At 45.4% G+C, this 20,492-nt stretch overlaps 1 protein-coding gene and 1 non-coding gene across 3 annotated transcripts in view; one reads left to right on the top strand and one right to left on the bottom strand.

Moving 5' to 3' along the window:
* Nucleotides 1-15,375, bottom strand: part of b4galt6 (UDP-Gal:betaGlcNAc beta 1,4- galactosyltransferase, polypeptide 6) — a 29,141-nt gene extending 13,766 nt beyond the window's left edge. For both annotated transcript variants that reach the window (XR_009783916.1, XM_061737380.1), the window contains exons 1-4: nucleotides 14,838-15,375; nucleotides 4,722-4,838; nucleotides 1,936-2,049; nucleotides 1,739-1,863 (exon numbers count right to left, since the gene is read on the bottom strand). Coding sequence is in view for 1 of the 2 variants with exons in the window: in XM_061737380.1 (XP_061593364.1) it covers nucleotides 1,739-1,863; nucleotides 1,936-2,049; nucleotides 4,722-4,838; nucleotides 14,838-14,952 (471 nt within the window). In the remaining variant the exon portion in view is untranslated. The remainder of the gene's footprint in view (nucleotides 1-1,738; nucleotides 1,864-1,935; nucleotides 2,050-4,721; nucleotides 4,839-14,837) is intronic.
* A 5,045-nt stretch (nucleotides 15,376-20,420) lies between these two features.
* On the top strand, nucleotides 20,421-20,492 carry trnap-ugg (transfer RNA proline (anticodon UGG)). Its single transcript has one exon. It is a non-coding gene; the product is annotated as a tRNA-Pro (tRNA).

The following is a 20,492-nucleotide window of genomic DNA, read 5'->3' on the forward strand; positions in this document are numbered from 1 at the left end:
TTCTGCAGCAGATCTGATGTGAATGTGCTGCTGTTTTCTGCATGTGGCAGTTTCAGCCCAGCTCTAAGGGCAGGACATGTGAAGATGAAACCCTGGGAAGCACCGTCCTCCCTGTGTGTTCTGGTTCTAACTCTTGGTATGGTTAAAAGGCCAGCAGCGGAGGACCTCAGGGTCCACGAGGGTCGATAGGGGAAAATTAGTGCAGACAAATACGGAGAGCCAATGTAGAGCTGCAACACTGAGTCCTGCAGCTCTGGGCAACCTGACGGGGCCTTCCTCCCGCTGAGGGAACATCACCAGCTCCATCAGCCGTGTGTCTCACGGGGAAAAAACTGCTGTAAACATGGTTTTTACTGGTGTTTTGTTTCCTAACCAGTAGGGGTGTAACGATACACTAATCTCACACGATACACGATATTGATGCAGGTGGTCGTGGGTGGCTGTAGCTTGTATTACGGAGCACAAGTCTTTTCCTGACCCTGCACCCCAACCTGGGACTTGCTGATTGGGCCGGAGCTTCGGGAGCTGCGTGCTGGCCTGCGGTCCCCACCCCTGGTCATCCCGTTGCTGCTTCCACCTGCCTGCTGTGCTGTTGCCGTCCCTGACCCACCAGTCTGGCCCTCGGCAGGAGGGTCCCCCCTTATGAGCCTGGTCCTGCTCAAGGTTTCCTTCCCTCCTAAAGGGGAGTTTTTCCTTGCCACTGTTTGGCTTAAGGTTTTTCTCCCACTAGGGGAGTTTTTTACCTGCCATTGTTTATGTAATAACTGCTCGGGGGTCATGTTCTGGGTATGGGTCTCTGGAAAGCGTCTAGAGACAACTCTGTTGTATTAGACGCTATATAAATAAAATTGAATTGAATATTGAGGTCACAATAACGATACGATATTATAGCAGTATCTTTTTAACAACCTTGAATGAGGAACATATGACTGGAAAAAAATTGTCTTTTATTTGAAAGACACAAAATACAGAACAATACTGTGCGTTTGCCCTATTGTTACAGTTTGTAATGCTTTATAACTGTTTAAGTTTTAAAGAGAAAGCCAGGCCAACCATTTTCCACAAACTGAACTAAAAGTAAATGTCAGGTTTGCATTATGCATCTTCAGTTTCAAACAAGTACAAATATTTAGCCACAAACTGAATAGTTTCTCTAATGTATGATTTGACTTTTTTTATATTCTTTCTATTCTGATGTAAATCAGGGACTATAATGACACTAGTCAGTTTATCTGTAGTGATTAGTCTGTTTTAGATTGGGCGGAGTGATACGCCACAGTACGGCACTAGGTGCTGTGTTGATGTTCTAAAATCCTACACTGTTGAGGGACATTAAAGTACACTGGAACTCAGCAGAAGTTTCCCCGTGTTTATCCTACACACGACCCCAAAAAAAGGTTTAATTTAATAAGGTAAGGCTTAACTCTAAACCAGCCTTATAAAGTTCAGAGCTCAAAACCCTGCAAGAGTCCCGTGATCGGGACCAAAACGGGACTAGTTTCTTCTGAGCGGAGTCAGATTTTGGTCCGCGGGTCGAGGCGCGGTCGGCACCAATACACTGCGCCTTACTAGTAAACACAATAGATTAATATTAATAACCCAATATCGCGATACAGTTTGTCACCTCCACGACACGTATCGTGACGTTTTTGTATCGCAAAATTTCGTGGCACGATATATTGTTACACCACTACTAACCAGTAAGCGATTCTTTTTTCCCTGACGCGCAGAAACCCACCTTCCATCGAGGTTTGCAGTCTTTGGGTTTCCAGTGGCCTCCGAACTCCATGTCAAAGAACCGGGTGAACTTGTGCTCCGTCTCCTCCATGGGGATCTCCGTCATGTTCACGTCCATAAGGCCCTCTGTGGAGAGGAGTGTTAGTGGAGCTCCCTGCATCCAGACATCACAACAGAAACCCAGGGAGATGTACTGACTCATAGAAGGTAGTCGCTCTGGGCAGGGCAGGTTCTGGGAGTAGGTGAAGTTCTCGGGGAGGTACGTCGTTGGCTGCACCAGGTATTCGCTGGAGTTACTGCCGTCCGGGTAGTCTGCAAGGTAAGGTGGGACAGAAACCAGAGGACCGTCAAAACCACCGCCCAGCATCACATGTGGAGTTCAAAGATGTTGTTAGTATGGCTGGGCGATATGGCCTTTTATTAATATCTCGATATTTTTAGGCCATGTCATGATACACGATATATATCTCCATATTTTGCCTTAGCCTTGAATTAACACTTTGATGCCTACAATCACACCAGTATGATGATTCTATATGTCTACATTAAAACATTCTTGTTCATACTGCATTAATATATGCTCATTTTAAACTTTCATGCAAAAAGGGGGAATAAGTCAAATTTACCAAAACTGTATTTATTAAACAGTTACTAAGCAGTGAGTGGCACAAACAAAAAGTGTAATTTCAAAACAGAAAGAGCACGTTGCATCTCTGACTCCCCGTCTGAAGAACATCTGCTAAGAACATGTTCTGGTCCTGGTTTTACCAGGATGACCAGGTTTTACCTGGTTTTACCAGGATGAGCTGCTCTGAGCAGGAGGGCCCTTACAGCACCTTTATATTAAGACTATTGTAGGTGTAGGGACTGCAATGTTTCATCCTCTCCTCCTTTACTTTGCATCACTTTCACTTACTTTTAGAAATATGACGTCATATAGTCTTGTTTGACTTTGTTTGGATCATAGTGATTGATTTCATGTGGCCACATTTAAGCAATACTAGGTGACATTTCTCAGTTCTGAAAGAGAAAAGCCTGAATTATGGTTCCGCGTTAAATCGATGCAGAGCCTACGCCGTAGGGTACGGCGTAAGGTACGCGGCAACGTGCGCTTACGCTGTAGGCTCTGCGTTGGTGTAACGCGGAACCATAAATCAGCCTAAAGGCTCGGCTGCGCGTGTCGCGCTGAGCGGCTCCTCGGCTCTCCGGAGAACCGTGCGAGGAGAAAACATCCCCTCCCGTCTTTACTAAACTGGTTTGCTTTGAAAAGAGTCCGTCGCCCGTAGCAACCGCGCGGATGAGCTCACGGCGCAAACGGGCCGAGTTTGGGAAAATTAAAGTTAAGTTAAAGTTAAAGCGTGGTGGAAGTGACTGGTGCCAGACAGCAGCGCCAACACCAGCAGTTGGTCGGGGGCGTATGACGATGCACACACGACAGCACGTGACTGACGTATCTAACAGGGTGCACTTGTTCTAAGTCTCAGAGAAGGGGAGACGAGACGAGAGAGTGAGAAAAGCCTGTAATTTAATGCCCGCGGCTAAAAGTAAATGCGTGACAATTTATACTCGAATATTCACGATGGAGTCATTTTGTACATCGCACAGAGTAGTAGCCGATACATCGACTATACTCGATATATCGCCCAGCCCTAGTTGTTAGTTGTGAAAACTGTTTTTAACTGCAAACTGACATCCTGTCCTGAGAAAAGTGGAGGTCCAGAAAGATGTCCAGAGGCTCAGGTCTGGACGCCTCGCTGCCAATAGGCATTTTGTGACGAGTCAGGGTCGATTATCAACATCAAGACAGAAGGAACTGCTAATACAAGCTTGTCATCATAACACCACCAGTAGGGACCACCAGTAGGGACCACCAGTAGGGACCACCAGTAGGGACCACCAGTAGGGACCACCAGTAGGGACCACCAGACTGGTCCGTAGTGCCACATGCTCAGGTCTCAGGTAAGTGCAGCGGTGGATGTGGCCCCTGGTTTATTCTGCATTCATCCTCCGTACAAAGGGATCAGGTGGCTATAGAGGTGCGACTGGCACACAAACACTCCGTACCCAGGCTGGAAATAAAGCGGCTCGGGTTCTCACTGGGCGCACGTGTGCCATGCTCACAGCACCACAGGAACAGCGTTAGAGAAGCCCTTACATCCACCCTAACTGCCTACGTTTACATGCAGTCAAGATTGGGGTTAAGGTCAATATTCCGGTTACTGAAACATTGGGAATAATCTGTTTACATGCGTGAGCAAACAGGGTTATCCCTGTTTACATGGTGATTAATCATTTGGGATATCTGGATCAAACCAGCGACGCATGGGGAACGTCATGACGCAATTACAGTCATTTCTGCTTCTTCTTCCTGAATCCAAATCAACAACAACAACAACAACAACAACAGCAGCACGGTGGACAATCAACATCCCAGTAGAAGTCGCCTTAACTTAATTTAATAATTTATCATGATATTTCTTCATCAAACTGTCTTTTATTATTCTTTTAAATGTAATGTTTGATTTGCATTCTTCAGCTTCTGTATCCAGATTGTTCCATGAACTTATACCTTTTACAGAATCACAATGTTCCATTAATTTTGTCCTGAATTATTTTTTTTTTTTTAAGATCTCTGTTCCTTTTAAGTTATACTTATTTTCTCTTTTTTCAATTTTTGTCTGTATATTGCTATATATTGATATATATATATTGATATATTGAATGTTATGAATTTTCCACATAATTTGCAGAATTCTGTGGTCCACTAATTCAAACAAGTCCCTGATCCTGATCCTCGATGTGGGGATCTGGTTAGAGGAGGAAAAGCCCTCCGTTCCATCCAGGGCTGACTGTTCTGTTGTTGGGAGGACCGTAGGAAACCAAACCAGCTGAACTGGTGTGAACATGAGCCTCATGCAACCGCACAAACACGGAAGCACAAAGGGCCACGACACGATGATTTCCAGTGAGGGGTGCAGACCTACCCGTCCCGTTGAGGGTGCTGTTCTTGTTGGTGTACAGTCTGATCATCTGGCCGATGGTCCGGACATTGTCCCTCAAGATGATTCCTTGGGCCTGCACCATGAAGAAGTATGTGTTGGCTGATGGGAAAACGAGAAATAAGACATGTTAGTCCACCAGGCGGATTCAGTTACTGGCTCACATCTGTTTCCTGTTCCATCGTGTAAAATTATACCCAGCAGCAGCTGAACATAAACCCCTCTTCCAGCGAAGGACGGGGGGAACAGTACAGAGTTGATTCTAGTTATCATTACATTACTGTTTACTGAAGCGTACTCTTAAAGTAAATACTTACCTGCGGTACTCTACTGTCCTTACTTTTTCCTTTGTTTCCTTTGTTATCCAAGCGTACTCTTAATTTAATACTTGTGATTTTTGAAAACCGCGCAAAGTTATGGATAAGCCCTGAATGCAGGCATTGTGATGTAGAATTGTCAGATTGATTTTATTCACCGTACGAATTGTTACAGATTACTTTTGTAATCCTGGTCTTTGTAGGTTTTGACCGTATAGAAACGTAATTCTTGCCAGTGTAAGAATGAGATGAACCTGCTTTACTCTACTGCCCTTACTTTTTAACAACTGGTGCTTTTTATTATTTTACTTCTTTTCTTATCATTTTATTACATTTTATTTGTTATTTATTGTTTAATTGTGTCTTGCCACTTTTAATATTGATGTAAAGCACTTTGAATTACCTTGTGGTGCATTGTGCTATTATACAAATAAACTTGCCTTGCCTATCTGATCCGAACCTGAACATGGACGTTTGGACCCGTCTCTGTTGACGGCTGAGCAGCTGCAGTTCCAGGCCAGTGGTGTTGCAGCACAAACGTACGTCTCCACCACCAGTCCTGCTGCAGCTCTGACTGGGCCTTTCTGGGAACTGCTGATCAGCATTTCCTCCAGTGCAGTGTGGGGGCGACGGTGGAGTCAGATCTGGAGCAGCACGGTAACAGGTGTCCAGACGGGTCGACTACACCGTCACCTGACAGTCTGAGCACCTGCCGGATCTGCTTTACTGGTACTGGCACGCAGTTGGACCCCAGACACACAATCCCAGTATGATGCTGACTGACATGTATAACGCGTTAATGAAATGAATCTCTGCCATATCTAAGGGACGAGAAAAGGTCCAAGAAAATGTGCAACGGGCCCAGTTAAGAGCCCTGGGGTACCTCTGTGACATTTAGCTCAGAGCAAACCGGCAGAAGGAACTGATGGACAAACGGTCTCAAACGGTCTCAAACGGGTCTCTAGAGATCTGACAAAAAGTGTTTAAAGCTTGGACTGACAGCTGGGAGAAGAATACTTTAGACTTAGCGACGTAAACACCTAGGCCGTTGTTGAAATAAAATCAATTTTCTGATTCTAAAATCGATTTTCATATTAATTTCTAAAAATAGATTTGTATGTCTAAAGATCAAATTTTTTTTTCATCATTACAACTTTTGGTATTTTGTTTTGTTATGTTGGACAAAATAATAACTGGTGCCATGTGTTTGCCTTTAAATATGTTTAAAGGTATGAAAACATTAAAGTTTTCAGTTATAATTGCATAAATTGTCTATATTTCATTACTTTATATACTGTCTTGGGGTTACATTTGCACAAAATGCTAAAAACCAAGTTCTCAAAAATTAAAAAACGAAATACTTTAGTACGAGAATGGAAAAAATTTAAACGGAATGTGGGACAAAATAAAACCGATTTCATACAGTCCTATCTCTGTTTCCTCCCTGGATCTGTTTGGTAATTCTGACCCACGATGTTTCTGAAAGCAGTTCTATCAGCATTCTGGGAGCTGATTGGTCCTTACAGCATCATTAGCTGCAATACTTGCTGTTGAATCTCAATATAATACTAGTATTAATATGTTGTATAACTACACATATAATTCATGCAACTGCTCAAAAAACTGTTTTAAAAACACTAACCCAAATCAACATCGGAATCGAATCGGATCAAATAATTGATTCTGAATCTTAATCGGAATCGAATCTTGACATTTGAATGGATCCCCAGCCCTATAAACACCAGATGTGATCTTTGAAGTAAAAGCCTAAAAGTGCACACATCAGTCACATGTGAGGACACGCTTTCCATTCAACTGAATGAAAGTGTGTTTTTTTGCAAAAGCCTTTAATGCAATGAGAAGAGAATGATGGAAGACTGAAGGCAACCAACAACCCGGAGACCCGGAGAGGGGATGAGACATGATATCAAGGCTGTACAGATGCATACAGGCCTCCCTAAAGGTAAATACTCTGCATAGCAACAAAACAGAAGCTGCTGGGACAACAAGAAGGAACAATCAGCAAATCACAGCAGAAAACCACTTCCTCCCATAAGTGGAAGAAATACGGGTAGAAAAATGTCACAAAACACCATCAGCCCAGAAAAGCAACATTATGTGGATAAATGTAGCGAAATATAAACACTTTTACCTTCAGGGAAGAAAATCCATGGCCGGTGGATTTTCAATGATCTAGTGTTTAATGCTCTGATACAGTTATTAGCAGAGTGTGACACGACTGGTCCGGGTGCAGCGGAAACGTCTTTAATGAGCATTTTACCTTCTGAGGTAAAACAGCACCAGCAACCACGATTTACAATATCTGATCCACTCAGCTGGCTAAATGTATAATTTTAATCACGACATTAAAGAGGTTACCATCTCTTTTAACCAGCAAACGGGCTCATTTTATGAAAAGTGGTCAAAATTAATTGACTTTGTCAGCACGTGTAGACCAAGCCGCCGTCAACAACGTTCCCAAAGAAAAAAAACCACCGATACCAGAAAATAAAGATACTGAACTTGAACTCCAGCAGCTCCCCCACAGGAACTATGACATGAAACTTTGAGGCCGTTCATCTAGACCAGGGGTCGGCAACCCAAAATGTTGAAAGAGCCATATTGGACCAAAAACACAAAAAACAAATATGTCTGGAGCCACAAAAAATGAAAAGTCTTGTATAAGCCTTAGAATGAAGACAAATGGCGAAATGTTGAGAAAAAAGTTGATTGGTCGAGAAAAAAGTCGAAATGTCGAGATTAATGTTGAAGTACAATCTTGAGAAAAAAGTGGAAATGTTGAGAAAAAAAGTGGAAATGTTGAGAAAAAAGTCGAAATGTCAAGATTAAAAAGGAAAGAAAAAAGAAGAAAAAAGAAAAAAAGGAAAAGAGAAAGCGAAAAAAACAGAAAATAGCTCCAGGAGCCACTAGGGCGCATGCGGCTCTGGAGCCTTGGGTTGCTGACTCCTGATCCAGACTGTGCCAGTGAGATAAAGCAGCCGGGGATCAGACCCCAGGGACGGCTGCTGGGAGAGTAGAGGGACGGCTGCTGGGAGTAGAAGGACGGCTGCTGGGGGAGTAGAGGGACGGCTGCTGGGAGTAGAGGGACGCCTCGGCGAAGCGCCTGGGGAGGACGGCACCTCTGCTGGATCACTGGGGGCAGCATGAGCAGAGCAGTCTGGAGGAAACACTGCAGATCCCAGCAGAAGGGGGAGAGTCAATGACTACGTTGCCATGCAGTCAATAACCCTTTTCTAACCAGAATATTAGCAATAACCCGGTTACACGGCCATGTAAACACCAATGACCCCTTTGAATAACCGGAATTTGCTCATATTCCGGTTTTTAAAAACCTGAATATGACCCCTGGGTTACTCCTTTTAAAACCCGAATATTCGGTCATGTATATAACCTAACGGGATATCCCCATCAGAAGGAACATGAATTTGTTTTCTGCACATGCTCTGTTCACAAGGAATCCTGGTCTTTTGAGTCCAGGAAGTTTTTATAAACACGGAGAAACCAAGACCAGGAGGAGACTAATCACTTTAATCACTTCATAAATGTAATGAAGGATATGAACATTTCTGCATTTGTAGACGGTAGAAAGTACCGGGATAGCCAGATTTACAAGAAGGTGAGAGAAAAGTTGCGCGAAGCAGGATTTGTACGAACACCAGACCAGATCAAGTTTTACATCAGCTGGGTAAAACAAAACGAGCCTCAAGATCTTTTAGACTCATCTCTGGACATAGAACGACCACCTTTGGTTAAGGGTTAAGGGATGTGCACGGCATCTAAAAATACACACGACTGGCAAGAATGTTAAATTGGGTGCGAGGGTTCACGGCTAATTGTAAAGGAGACCTATTATGAAAACCAGGTTTTCTCTTGCTTTAACATATATAAAGTGGTCTCCCCTCAGCCTGCCAACTCAGAGAAGGAGGAAAGCAACCACATTCTGCAGTGTCTGTACAGCCGCCCGGATGATCCGTCCAGTGTGATGTGGATCTACGAGCCAATAAGATTCTGCTCCTGTCGTTGCGTAACGACGGGAGCGATTTACATCGGTTGGCTTCCGATGCGTCAAACCACACCCACGACTAAAGGCTGAGTTATGGTTCTGCGTCAAAACAACGCCGTGTGGTACGCGTCAACCCGTACCACACGCCGTAGCCCACGCCGTCACTGACGTGCACCTCCCAAAAATTGTAACTACGCGTCGATGCGACGCAGACCAAACGCAGACGAGAGGGCTGTGATTGGTTTGCTTGGTAACAACGCATTTCCGGTTTCCGGTTTGAAGCAGTCGTGAACTTTCAGCGCTCTTTTCTTCGTGTATGTGTGATTTTTTTTGTTTTTTGTTTTTTTGCACAATAGTTGTCCTTATCTATTTGATTCACTGTGACCGGAAAAAGTCGGATAAACCATTCAGGAAAAGATTGCAAATTAGCGGTCACGTGGGGTACTGCACCGCGGGGAAATGGAGTGACGGAAAAGTCTGAAGGGTTCACGACGGCGTCACGGTGACGGCGTAGAACCATAATTCAGGCTTAAAGGGAAAGTTCGTTTTTTTACAACCTGGACCTTATTTCTGGCATTTTTTATGGTCGTATACTCACCCAGGCAAGTTTGGTGTCATTTGGAGTCCTTCGGAAGATATTAGGGGTTTTTTGCGAGCCGCTTCTCCATATAAATGGTAGTGAATGGGGCACAGCGGGACACAGACGATGCAGCGTCTAAATAACACATGATTGCCGCGAAACTCTTCATTTATTTTAAGAATCATTAGATCTGCTTCCAGGACCTGTTGTCTACATCCGGGGCTGTGTGTGTAACAAATAAATCAGTTTGTAAACAAGACCTCTGAACTCATGACGTCATCTCTGTGCGCGCGTCCCAGACACAGCTCCGTGTACAGCTGGAGTTCGCTACTGTTAGTTTACTGTTAGTTATTTGAAACATGTCTGAATATTTGTCAAATTCAGAGGTTGTGGACGACGACTTTGAATATGATGGACGTCCTTACCGTTTTGAGCCGGAGTATACGGCTGAAGAGCTCACTGAACGGAGGACAGAGTGCGCGCAAGGTCCAGGTTGTAAAAAAAACAAACTTTCCATTTAACTCTGGCCGGAAACAACAACAACTCACTCCGCCGGCCGGAGCTTCCACCATTTTTCCGTAGCGGTGTATCGCGTCATTCAGGCAGACAATCAGCGTAGAGCCTCATTATCATAGCCCCGCCCACTCAGAATCCCGCATAGATAATGAGGTTAGAGAAAGGGAAGATAAAGACATGGCTCATAGGCTGAATTTCTAATTTATTTAGCAAAAAAAAATCAAAAGCTTGTTTTTAAGACATTCAAGGCCTGTTTAAAATAGGTATTAGATGCCATAATAGGTCCCCTTTAAGTTTTTCTGGCTAACACCCCATAAAACAGATGAGTTCACATCTTTTCATGTTTTTCTGCGGATCCGAGACCACAGACGTCCAGACTCCGACACTGATACACTTTTTAAAAACAGAATCCCAATCCAAACTTAACAGCTCTTAAAAACTAATACAGGAAGTTATCAATAAGGCTTTGAAACTTCCTGTGTTGAGTCATCAGATGGAGATGTGAGTAGCTGCACTGAGCTAACTGTGCGCCATTACCTTTCTGTCAGAAATCTGTCATTATTTGCCACTGGGATACTTATTTTTGAAAGGCTGGGGTTTCTAGAGGTAGCATGAAGGTTTTTAGATGTAACACGAGCAGCCTTATAAATTATTTAAGAAGCCATCAGGTGAAAAGGGACCATTATTAGGTCAAACGGGAAGCTGGAGGAACCTCAGCAGCAAACTCTGGAGAAACGACACAAGGAGAAACGCACAGCAATAACGGATTGAATTGTAGAGCAGATGTAGAGCATATGTAGACCGGAGGTAGACCTGATGACCATCCTTTTCGGTCAATGAAAATGTCTGATTTTGCTTCCCCTGCTCACCTGAACCTGAACGAGCTGAATGAGGACCTGTAGTCCCAGCAGAGTGGGTGATAATATTTTGTATTTTGTAGTTATTCATCTTTTGCAGTTTTGCTCTCCGTGCTCGTCTGTCCAACCGAACCCTGCAGTGCCACTGATCTGCTGAGGTGTTGTCCTGGGGACAAGCGGTCAGCAGGTCTTTGATCCCATCTTTTTCTTTTTTGAAAAATTGCCGACATAAGAATTAGTGCTCTGGTGAATTAGTGAGGGCAATATGTGAACAAGTGTTGTTTACGGTGCCGTACCATCTGGTCCCAACACGCTCACCACTCGGCTTTGTTTCAGACGTAATACTCTTTAAAGGATTACTGTAAATGATACCGGGAGTGGTGGCGACCCGGCTGTGAGCCGCCTGCTTTAGCGCTTTAAGCTAACCACTTTAGCACCAAATACACAGCTTCAGCCTCATGTCTAAGCCCCCCACACCCACACCCACACCCCCCTAGTCTCTATATTCTATATCTAATGGCAGTTTGTTCATGAGTGTGCATGCTCTCGGGAGCGCTAGCGACCGGGCTTCTATCAGTCTCTGGACAGTTCTGGAAATTTATGGAAACACCTTTATCTAGTCTAGTGATTCTCATGAGGACAAGCTGCAACTACACTTGAGGCACACATTGTGTGCACACCCTCCTCCATATCAGGAGTGACAAACAGTTTCATTTGCTGCTGGAGCTACCATAAGTCCAGAATTCATTTACCTGGGACGGCAGACGGGTCGGCAGTATCCAGACCAGGGGCCTCATGTATATTGTTCTACTTATGAGAGACGTGATCGCGGACATCCACAATGTGTAGGACTCAATACACATGTACATTGGTCTTAATCCGTCATTATATAATACGCGTGACAATAAAGCAGAACGAGGAGCCGTTTTTCGTCCACCAACTTAAGTTCTGGTGTCGGTTCTTAAAATACAAACAAGAAAAGGAGAGAGTATAATGATGCACTAATGCTAAATATTGACATCCACAAACCCTTACGATCATAATAAAACCACAACTCTTCGCGGAACGCAACACAAAGCAAAGGACAACAATACTCATAATGCAATGCAGCTTAAATCTGAAGAAATATCCCCAAATAAATTATTTTTTCCAGGCCTCAACTTCTGACAGGACTGTCTCCAGCTCACAGCCGATGTTTTTTTTTATTTGTTTTACTTGTCTTTGCAAGTTCCTTGTTAGGATGAGCGGTTTTTAATAGATAGTTATCCTCATTGTCATACTCACAGGGATCTACTTGAGGGAGGAGACAGGGCGGAGTGTTGTGCTCCCGCATGTGCACTCAATTCCACGTTGATTGTGATGTTCAAAGAAACATGCGTGGATTTGGGCGTTTTGAACATCTGAATTTTTTTTGCATAAGCAAGAATTCCACGCACGGATTCACATTAAAATCCATGCACTCTTTGTACATGTGGCCCCAGCTTTGCCTGGGTAACACATGACCAGTGAGTGACAGACTTGTGCAGAGCGTGATGACAGGTTGCTGGCGGAGTCGGAGCAGGGAAACCCCAGCGGCCCTCAACGCCCTGACCTGGGAACACCCAACCTTCTGGTGCTGGTCCCAAACACAAATCAATGGGTTCTAGCGGACTGCAGGATGCACCACACCCAACCTGAAAGGGCCCCTAAAAGCAGGGAATAAAGGGACAAAGGGCTGGAGGGGGGCAACGCCACCAGACGTGTTGTGGGAATGAAAGTGCTACTGTGACGTTGTTGAATGTGGGTTTTGAAATGGTCGCTGCTCACCGGAAAGGTTTTACAACCTTTATGCCTCGACATCTTTTACAGGACCGTTTTACAGGACCGCCGTTCCCGACCGCCCCGACCGTCCCATCCTGCGACTGCTTGATCGCGGGTCACACGTAATCTCTCAAGCAGCCGCATTCACACATAGAAGCCGGTATCTGCTCAAACGTGAGGACTGTATGAATGCGTTTCCATGCATCAATAACCCTTAAAACCCGAATATTGGCAATAACCCGAATTTGCACGGCCATGTAAACACCAATAACCCTTTTAAATAACCCGAATTTGCTCATATTCGGGTTTTTTGAAACCTGAATATGACCCCTGGGTTACTCCTTTTAAAACCCGAATATTGGGTCATGTAAACACCAAACGGAATATCCCCATCAAACGGAACAGGAATTTGTTTTCTGCACATGCTCTGTTCACAAGGAATCCTGGTCTTTTGAGTCCAGGAAGTTCTTATAAACACGGAGAAACCAAGACCAGGAGGAGACTAATCACTTCATAAATGTAATGAAGGGTATGAACATTTCTGCATTTGTAGACGGTAGAAAGTACCGGGATAGAAGATTTACAAGAAGGTGAGCGAAAAGTTGCACGAAGCAGCATTTGTTTTGAATTTGGATACAGGAAGAAGAAGCAGAAATGACGGGAATTGCGTCATGATGTTCTCCACGTGTCGCTCCAGATATCCAGATATCCCGAATGATTAATTACCATGTAAACGGAATATTCCCAATGTTTCAGTAACCGGAATATTAGCAATAACCCGAATTTTGACTGCATGTAAACGTAGTCTGTTGTTCACATAGAACGCAATCTGACCTTTTTTAAAGACTCTAACATACAACTAATTTACTCGGAATAAAAACCAGTCCACACCGAGACGGGTCCGGTTCGGATTCTGTTCACTCAGAAGGCTGCTAGCAACATTATTCATGCCCGTTGCTTTGGGCGGGATCCATGAACGCCAGCGTGTGACACCGAGACATCCAGCTAAGTTCATTAATCACACTGCAAAAAAAGCTGTGTGTGTTGGCCGTCCCAAGGTTGACGGGTGTTTCTGAACGTCGTCTCAAATGATGCTCCGCTGACGTTTGAGCAGGATCCACAAACACGCGGCCCAAATACTCAACAGAGCCAATGAATGAAGAGGCAAAGCATAAAAGGAAGCTGGTTCCTTTTCAAATCAGCAGTTGCTGTTTTGCGAATGTTCCCAAATGACTGGATGTAAAACTCTTCCTCTATGAACCACAGCTGCTCGACTCTTCTTAGTCAGCTCTGTCAGGGATTTCTCCTTCACAAGTTCAACAGGATTGTAACACGGGCAGCCCTGGCGTTTCTAATCTCAGGTAATCCCCCCGCCCCTCACCCCTGACGTGACCAGGTGTTCTGACCATCCCGCTAACGTTTGGGTGCCAGCGGACCACCAGTCTACCTGGCTCTTAAACAAATACTTCCTTTTACCGTGGAACAGACACTGAAGGACAGATGTTTGGGCTGAGGTGATGGAATGACAGCTGTTCTGAGTCTTTAGTCTGGCAGCTACCAGAGACTCCCAAAACACCCACAACTATGTCCTCGGTCCCAGACTAAAATCACACCTGTCCCAATGGTGTTTAACATGTGGGAAGTGAAGGTGGCCCCGTGAAGCCCCGGTGAGGGGACAGGGGGGGCCCCGGTGAACCCAGTGAGGGGCCAGGGGGGGCCCCGGTGAACCCGGTGAGGGGTCAGGGGGGGCCCCGGTGAGCCTGGTAAGCCCGGGAGCCCGATGAGGGGCCGGTTCACCGGGCCCCCCCTGGTGAGGGGCCCGGTGAACCCGGTGAGCCCAGTGAGGGGCCCCGGTGAGGAGGGGGGGCGGCGGCCTGCAGCGCCCCCCCCCCCTCCCCGGGTATCAGCTCATGATCAACTCATGCGGCGTTAATCCCGTCAATAATCCCGTCCTAATCCCATTAACCGCCCCCTGTAACGCGTCCAGCGGTCCCCGGCTCTACTGACCTATTCCCGGGGCCACGTAGATGAAGTAGAGGCAGGTGGTGGACATGGAGAAGAAGAAGATGAAGGCGAGGAAGGAGCGGTTGGAGACCCGCAGCAGCCGCCTCCAGTCCATCATGTCTGCCCTGCTGCACAGCAGCTCCACAGCAGCTCCCGCTCAGCTGAACCGAGCTACGAGCTCCGGCCGGCGGCCATGCGGCCTGGCGGGGGCCGGGCACGGGGGCCGGGCACGGCCCGGGACACGGCGGGCTGGGGCTAGCAGCTAGCCGGCCGTGCGGTCGGGGTCCAGTCGGGTCCAGTCGGGTCCGGTCGCGGGTCCAGGCTCAGGCTCAGGCTCGGGCGGGCTGTGCGGGCTGGGCAGGGCGGGAACTGCGGACTCTCATGGCCGTCCCCCCGGTGCAGCAGCAGCACCGAGCCTCCGCTCCGCTCCGCTCCTCCGCAGCTCCGCAGCTCCACTAGGCCGGAGCGACGCTGGCACAGGGCGGGCTGCTGAAAGACGAGCCGGGCATGGTGGTCCCCCTGCTGGCTGTCCCCCCTGCTGCCCCCCCGGTCCCCCGGATCTCAGTCCCCCCCCGCGGCCGCTGCTCCGTCACTGCCCGCTGCTGCTGCCGCTGCTGCTGGAGGAGGATGGTGGATTCATTCACAGGCGGACATGTCTGCCTCGGTTCCACTATCTGCTGGCACTGCAGTACCGTATCCGGTATGTGGACCACCCCCAGCCCCCCCACACCCACACCCCCCCGGTCTCCATGGGAACCAGCGCGACACAGCCCCGGCCCAGCTCAGGGACAGGGGAGCATATCTGCCCTGTAACACCCCACCTTTCCTTTGTCCTGCCAACATCAGTCACAATCAAGCCGTTTTTATTTCTCTCTTAGATTAAAGAACGACATTCTGCAACTGCAACCCGGTTAAAAAAATGTGTAAAATACCATCCATCCCTCCATTATCAATAGGCTACCCGCTTTATCCTCAGCAGGGTCACGGGGGTCTGCTGGAGTCTATCCCAGCTCATTTCAGGCGAGAGTTATACACCCTGGACAGGTATCCAGTCCATCACAGGGCCATATACAGGACTGTCTCAGAAAATTAGAATATTGTGATTTTGTGTAATGCAATTACAAAAACAAAAATGTCATACATTCTGGATTCATTACAAATCAACTGAAATATTGCAAGCCTTTTATTTTTTTAATATTGCTGATCATGGCTTACAGTTTAAGATTAAGATTCCCAGAATATTCTAATTTTTTGAGATAGGATATTTGAGTTTTCTTAAACTGTAAAAAATTTGAATATTCTGGGAATCTTAATCTTAAACTGTAAGCCATAATCAGCAATATTAAAATAATAAAAGGCTTGCAATATTTCAGTTGATTTGTAATGAATCCAGAATGTATGACATTTTAGTTTTTTTAATTGCATTACAGAAAATAAAGAACTTTATCACAATATTCTAATTTTCTGAGACAGTCCTGTATATAAAAACAACCAGACATACTCACATTCTCACCTAGGGGAAATTTATAATCACCAATTAACCTACTATGCATGTTTCTGGACTGTGGGAGGAAACCGGAGTAACCGGAGGGAACCCACGTAAGCACATGGAGAACATGCAAACTCCACACAGAAAGGCCCTGCCGGGCCAGGGAGTTGAACCAGGAACCTTCTTGCTGTGAGGCAACAGTGCTAACCACCGTGCTGCGCCGTAAAATACCAATAAAAAGAAAATGCTGAAGTTTTTAAAAATCTAAACCTGTCCATTGGCTTCCAGAAGCCAGCATCTCATGTTCGCCTCTTGATATGGACTCAGACACACTGGTGTCACATCACTCACAATCAAGCCTCTTTTCTTTCTTTCTGAGATTAAAGAACGACATTTTGCCTGTAAAACAACTCCAACCCGGATGAAAAAATGTGTAAAATACCAATAAAAATAAAATGCTGAAGTTTTTAAACAATCTAAACTGAAATCACAATAGGGCAGAGAAAAGCTGACCCAACATATACGCAGAGTTAAGCCTGAATTCTGGTTCTGCGTAAAACCTACGCCGTAGGGTAGGCGGCTACGCGGCTACGCGGGAGTCTCTCCGTAGCCTACGCGGTAGCCTGACCTGCACCTCCCAAAAAATGGAACTACGACCCAACGCAGACCGAGAGGGCTGTGATTGGTTTGCTTGGTAGCAACGCATTTCCGGTTCTGGTTGGTGAAGCAGTAGTAAACTTTCAGCGCTCTTTTCTTCGTGTGTGTGTGATTTTTTTTTTTGGTTTTGGTTTTTTGCACAATAGTTGTCCTTATCTCTTTGATTCACTGTGACCGCAAAAACCGGAAGCTATAAGTATCAACTAGCGCTCTGGGGGGGTACTGCACCACGGAGAAATGGAGTGACGGAGAAGTCCGAAGGTTCACGATGGCGTCACGGCAACGGCGTAAGCTCTGCATTGGTTTAACGCAGAACCTTAAATCAGGCTTCAGGGACAGCATCTCTGAAAGGAGAGGGTCGAACCTGCTCCAAAACCCCAACCTTTCCTTTCTCCTGGCAACATCAGTCACAATCAAAACTCTTTTCTTTCTTTCTGAGATTAAAGAATGACATTCTGCTTGTAAAACAACTGCAACCCGGCTAAAATAAATGTTTAAAATACCAATAAAAAGGAAATGCTGAAGTTTTAAACAATCTAAACTGAAATCACAATCGAGCATGACCCAACATGTACGCAGAGTAAGGGTGCTTTCACACCTGGGGCCTCATGTACAAATAGTGCGTGGATTTCAACGTGAATCTGTGCGTGGAATTTTTGCATACCCAAAAAAAAAAATTCAGATGTACAAAACTGCGCGTACGCCCAAATCCACGCATGTTTCTTCAATCAGCGTGGATTTGAGTGTACATGCGGCAGCACAACACTCCGCCCTGTCTCCTCCCTCAAATACATACATTTGAATATGATAATGAAGATAATTATCCATTAAAAACCGCTCATCCTAACAAGGAACTTGCAAAAACAAGTAAAACAAATTAAAAACACATCGGCTGTGAACTGGAGAGAGTCCTGTCAGAAGTTGAGGCCTGGAAAAAATTATTTATTTGGGGGCATTTCTTCCGATTTAAGCTGCATTGCATTATGGATATTGTTGTTCTTTGCTTTGCGTTGCGTTCCGTGAAGAGTTGCGGTTTCTATTATGATCGTACGGGTTTGTGAATGTTTATGGGCAGCGTTAGTGCATCATTACACTCTCCTTTTCTTGTTTATATTTTAAGAACCGACACCAGAATTTTTGGTGGATGAAAAACGGCTCCTCGTTCTGCTTTACTGTCACGCGTATTATATACTGACGGATTAAGACCAATGTACATGTTTATTGAGTCTTACACATTGTGGACGTCCACGATCACCTCTCTCATAAGTATAACAATGTAAACAATATAAACTTATATTTAAAACATGAAGCATTACGATCTGATTCCTCTGCTGCAGAAATAAAGACAATTTGTGCCGACGGGATTATCGAAGTGCAAACGTGAGAAATAAAGAGTAAAGTTGCTGTAACTCGAGTGTTTCATCTGCAGGAGAGACCGGTCTAGATCCCGGTCCATCACGGGAGAAACACTTTCTGGATCCTGCAGCACCTGCAGCTGACTCCATATCAGACTCTGAAAGTTGCCTAAACATTCAATAAAAACTTTATTCATCATTGCTGAATCACATCAGTTCATACCAACCAACCTTTCTGTGACATGTTAGTTTTATTTTAAAAGACAACTTTACAGAACCGGTTTTTCGCTGTAAAATGTATTTTAATGTTTTTAATTGTAAACCAGCTGATGGTCCAGTCTTAGTCCTGGACCGGCAGATCCAGACTAAACCAGCTGATGGTCCAGTCTTAGTCCTGGACCAGCAGGTCCAGACTAAACCAGCTGATGGTCCAGTCTTAGTCCTGGACCGGCAGATCCAGACTAAACCAGATGATGGTCCAGTCTTAGTCCTGGACCAGCAGGTCCAGACTAAACCAGCTGATGGTCCAGTCTTAGTCCTGGACCGGCAGATCCAGACTAAACCAGCTGATGGTCCAGTCTTAGTCCTGGACCAGCAGGTCCAGACTAAACCAGCTGATGGTCCAGTCTTAGTCCTGGACCAGTATCACGGTTGAGGGGCTGCATATTGTGTTACACAATGTCCATCACCCAGACGTTGCTGTCAAGAATTTCATTGAATTCAGCACGAAAGTCTGGGAAATCTTCGTAGCAGTCAGGTATCTCTAGGAACATTCCACATGTTCGTCCAATTGGACGTCTTGTGAAATCAGACATTACTGAGAACTCAACAGTGATACTGTCTGACAGAATCAAATCGGATCCTGTGCAGAATCTTAGAAATGTACCAAGTTTTGCTTCATCCAGTTCCCTAATATACCGTCTGAGATGATGTTCGACGATGCTCTTTTTGCTTTGCCGTCAAATCTTCTGGAAACTATAACAGCCTTGACACCTTCTTAGTTGTTGGTTTAAGGTCGCTGTACATCTTGGTCAGCTCTTCATAATTCAGACTCATCTGTGGTTTCGTGATGTCCCTCCAACAATCAATTACAAACTTTGGCTTTTGCACAAGTTCTTTGTGGGACATTTCTTCCAGAATTCCTGGAAGGGTGTCTGCTGAGGCTCTTCTTCTGCATTCGTTGTTGTTGAGGAAAACAAAAGGTCATCAGGTTCAACAGAGGAGAAGTCTTGTAAAGCTTGCATGACGACCTCTCTATCTTGGCAGCTTGTGAACTGAAAAAAGACTTCTGTCAGGTCACTGTACACTGCTCCAAATAACATCTCCTCAATGAAAGGGGGTACAAGCTTAATAAGAAGATAGTGGCGATCTTGGTATCCTTTCAAGAAAATTCTGCCAATGGCTTTCCAGGTGTCAGTCTTGAAATCGTGTCTGATGAAGGATGAAGGATGAACTTTCCATGTTGTGTGCAGCGGTCATAGAAATCCTGCCAAAATGTACTTTAGACATCTCTGAGAAGCCCTGGGCCACTACCAGCTTCCTCAGAGTTATCTGGTAGTAATCGCCTAATTTCCAGTGGTCTGGTCAGAATCTCAGGGTCAGAAAAAGCGTCAATCATGTCACAGAAGCAATTTGCATGGTGTATTGTTATCATTTTTGGTAAAGTTGCAAGGTCAGGTGTTTCAGGCTGATAAATCAGTGTGTCATCTGGATCAAACTCAGCCTCTGTGTCTGGGCCAAATATAATTTCAGGGTCAGAAGGGTCACACATGGTGTGTCCTGTTTCATACTCTTGAAAAACAACTGCATCCTCCTGTAAGATCTCTGGTAAAATAAGATTGATCCCTGAGAACGCTGGGTGATCTGTGATGACTGGGGGATTTGTAGACATTGAGAGATCTGTGACAACAGGGTGATGCCGACTGCTTGCCTGGTCTTGGTCTTGATCTGAGTAACTGGGTGACAGAGATAAACTTCAGTAACCTCATCCTGGCCCTCCAAGCTCAAACAATCATCTCTGAGTTCAGAGTCAGTGTTAGAGGCATCGTCAGCTGAGCTTTATTTTGGCCAGGTGGTGATGTACGTGGCTCGTTGGTCTAGGGGTATGATTCTCGCTTTGGGTGCGAGAGGTCCCGGGTTCAAATCCCGGACGAGCCC

This window comes from Cololabis saira, chromosome 13, assembly GCF_033807715.1.
Source record: "Cololabis saira isolate AMF1-May2022 chromosome 13, fColSai1.1, whole genome shotgun sequence".
Taxonomy (NCBI): domain Eukaryota; kingdom Metazoa; phylum Chordata; class Actinopteri; order Beloniformes; family Belonidae; genus Cololabis; species Cololabis saira.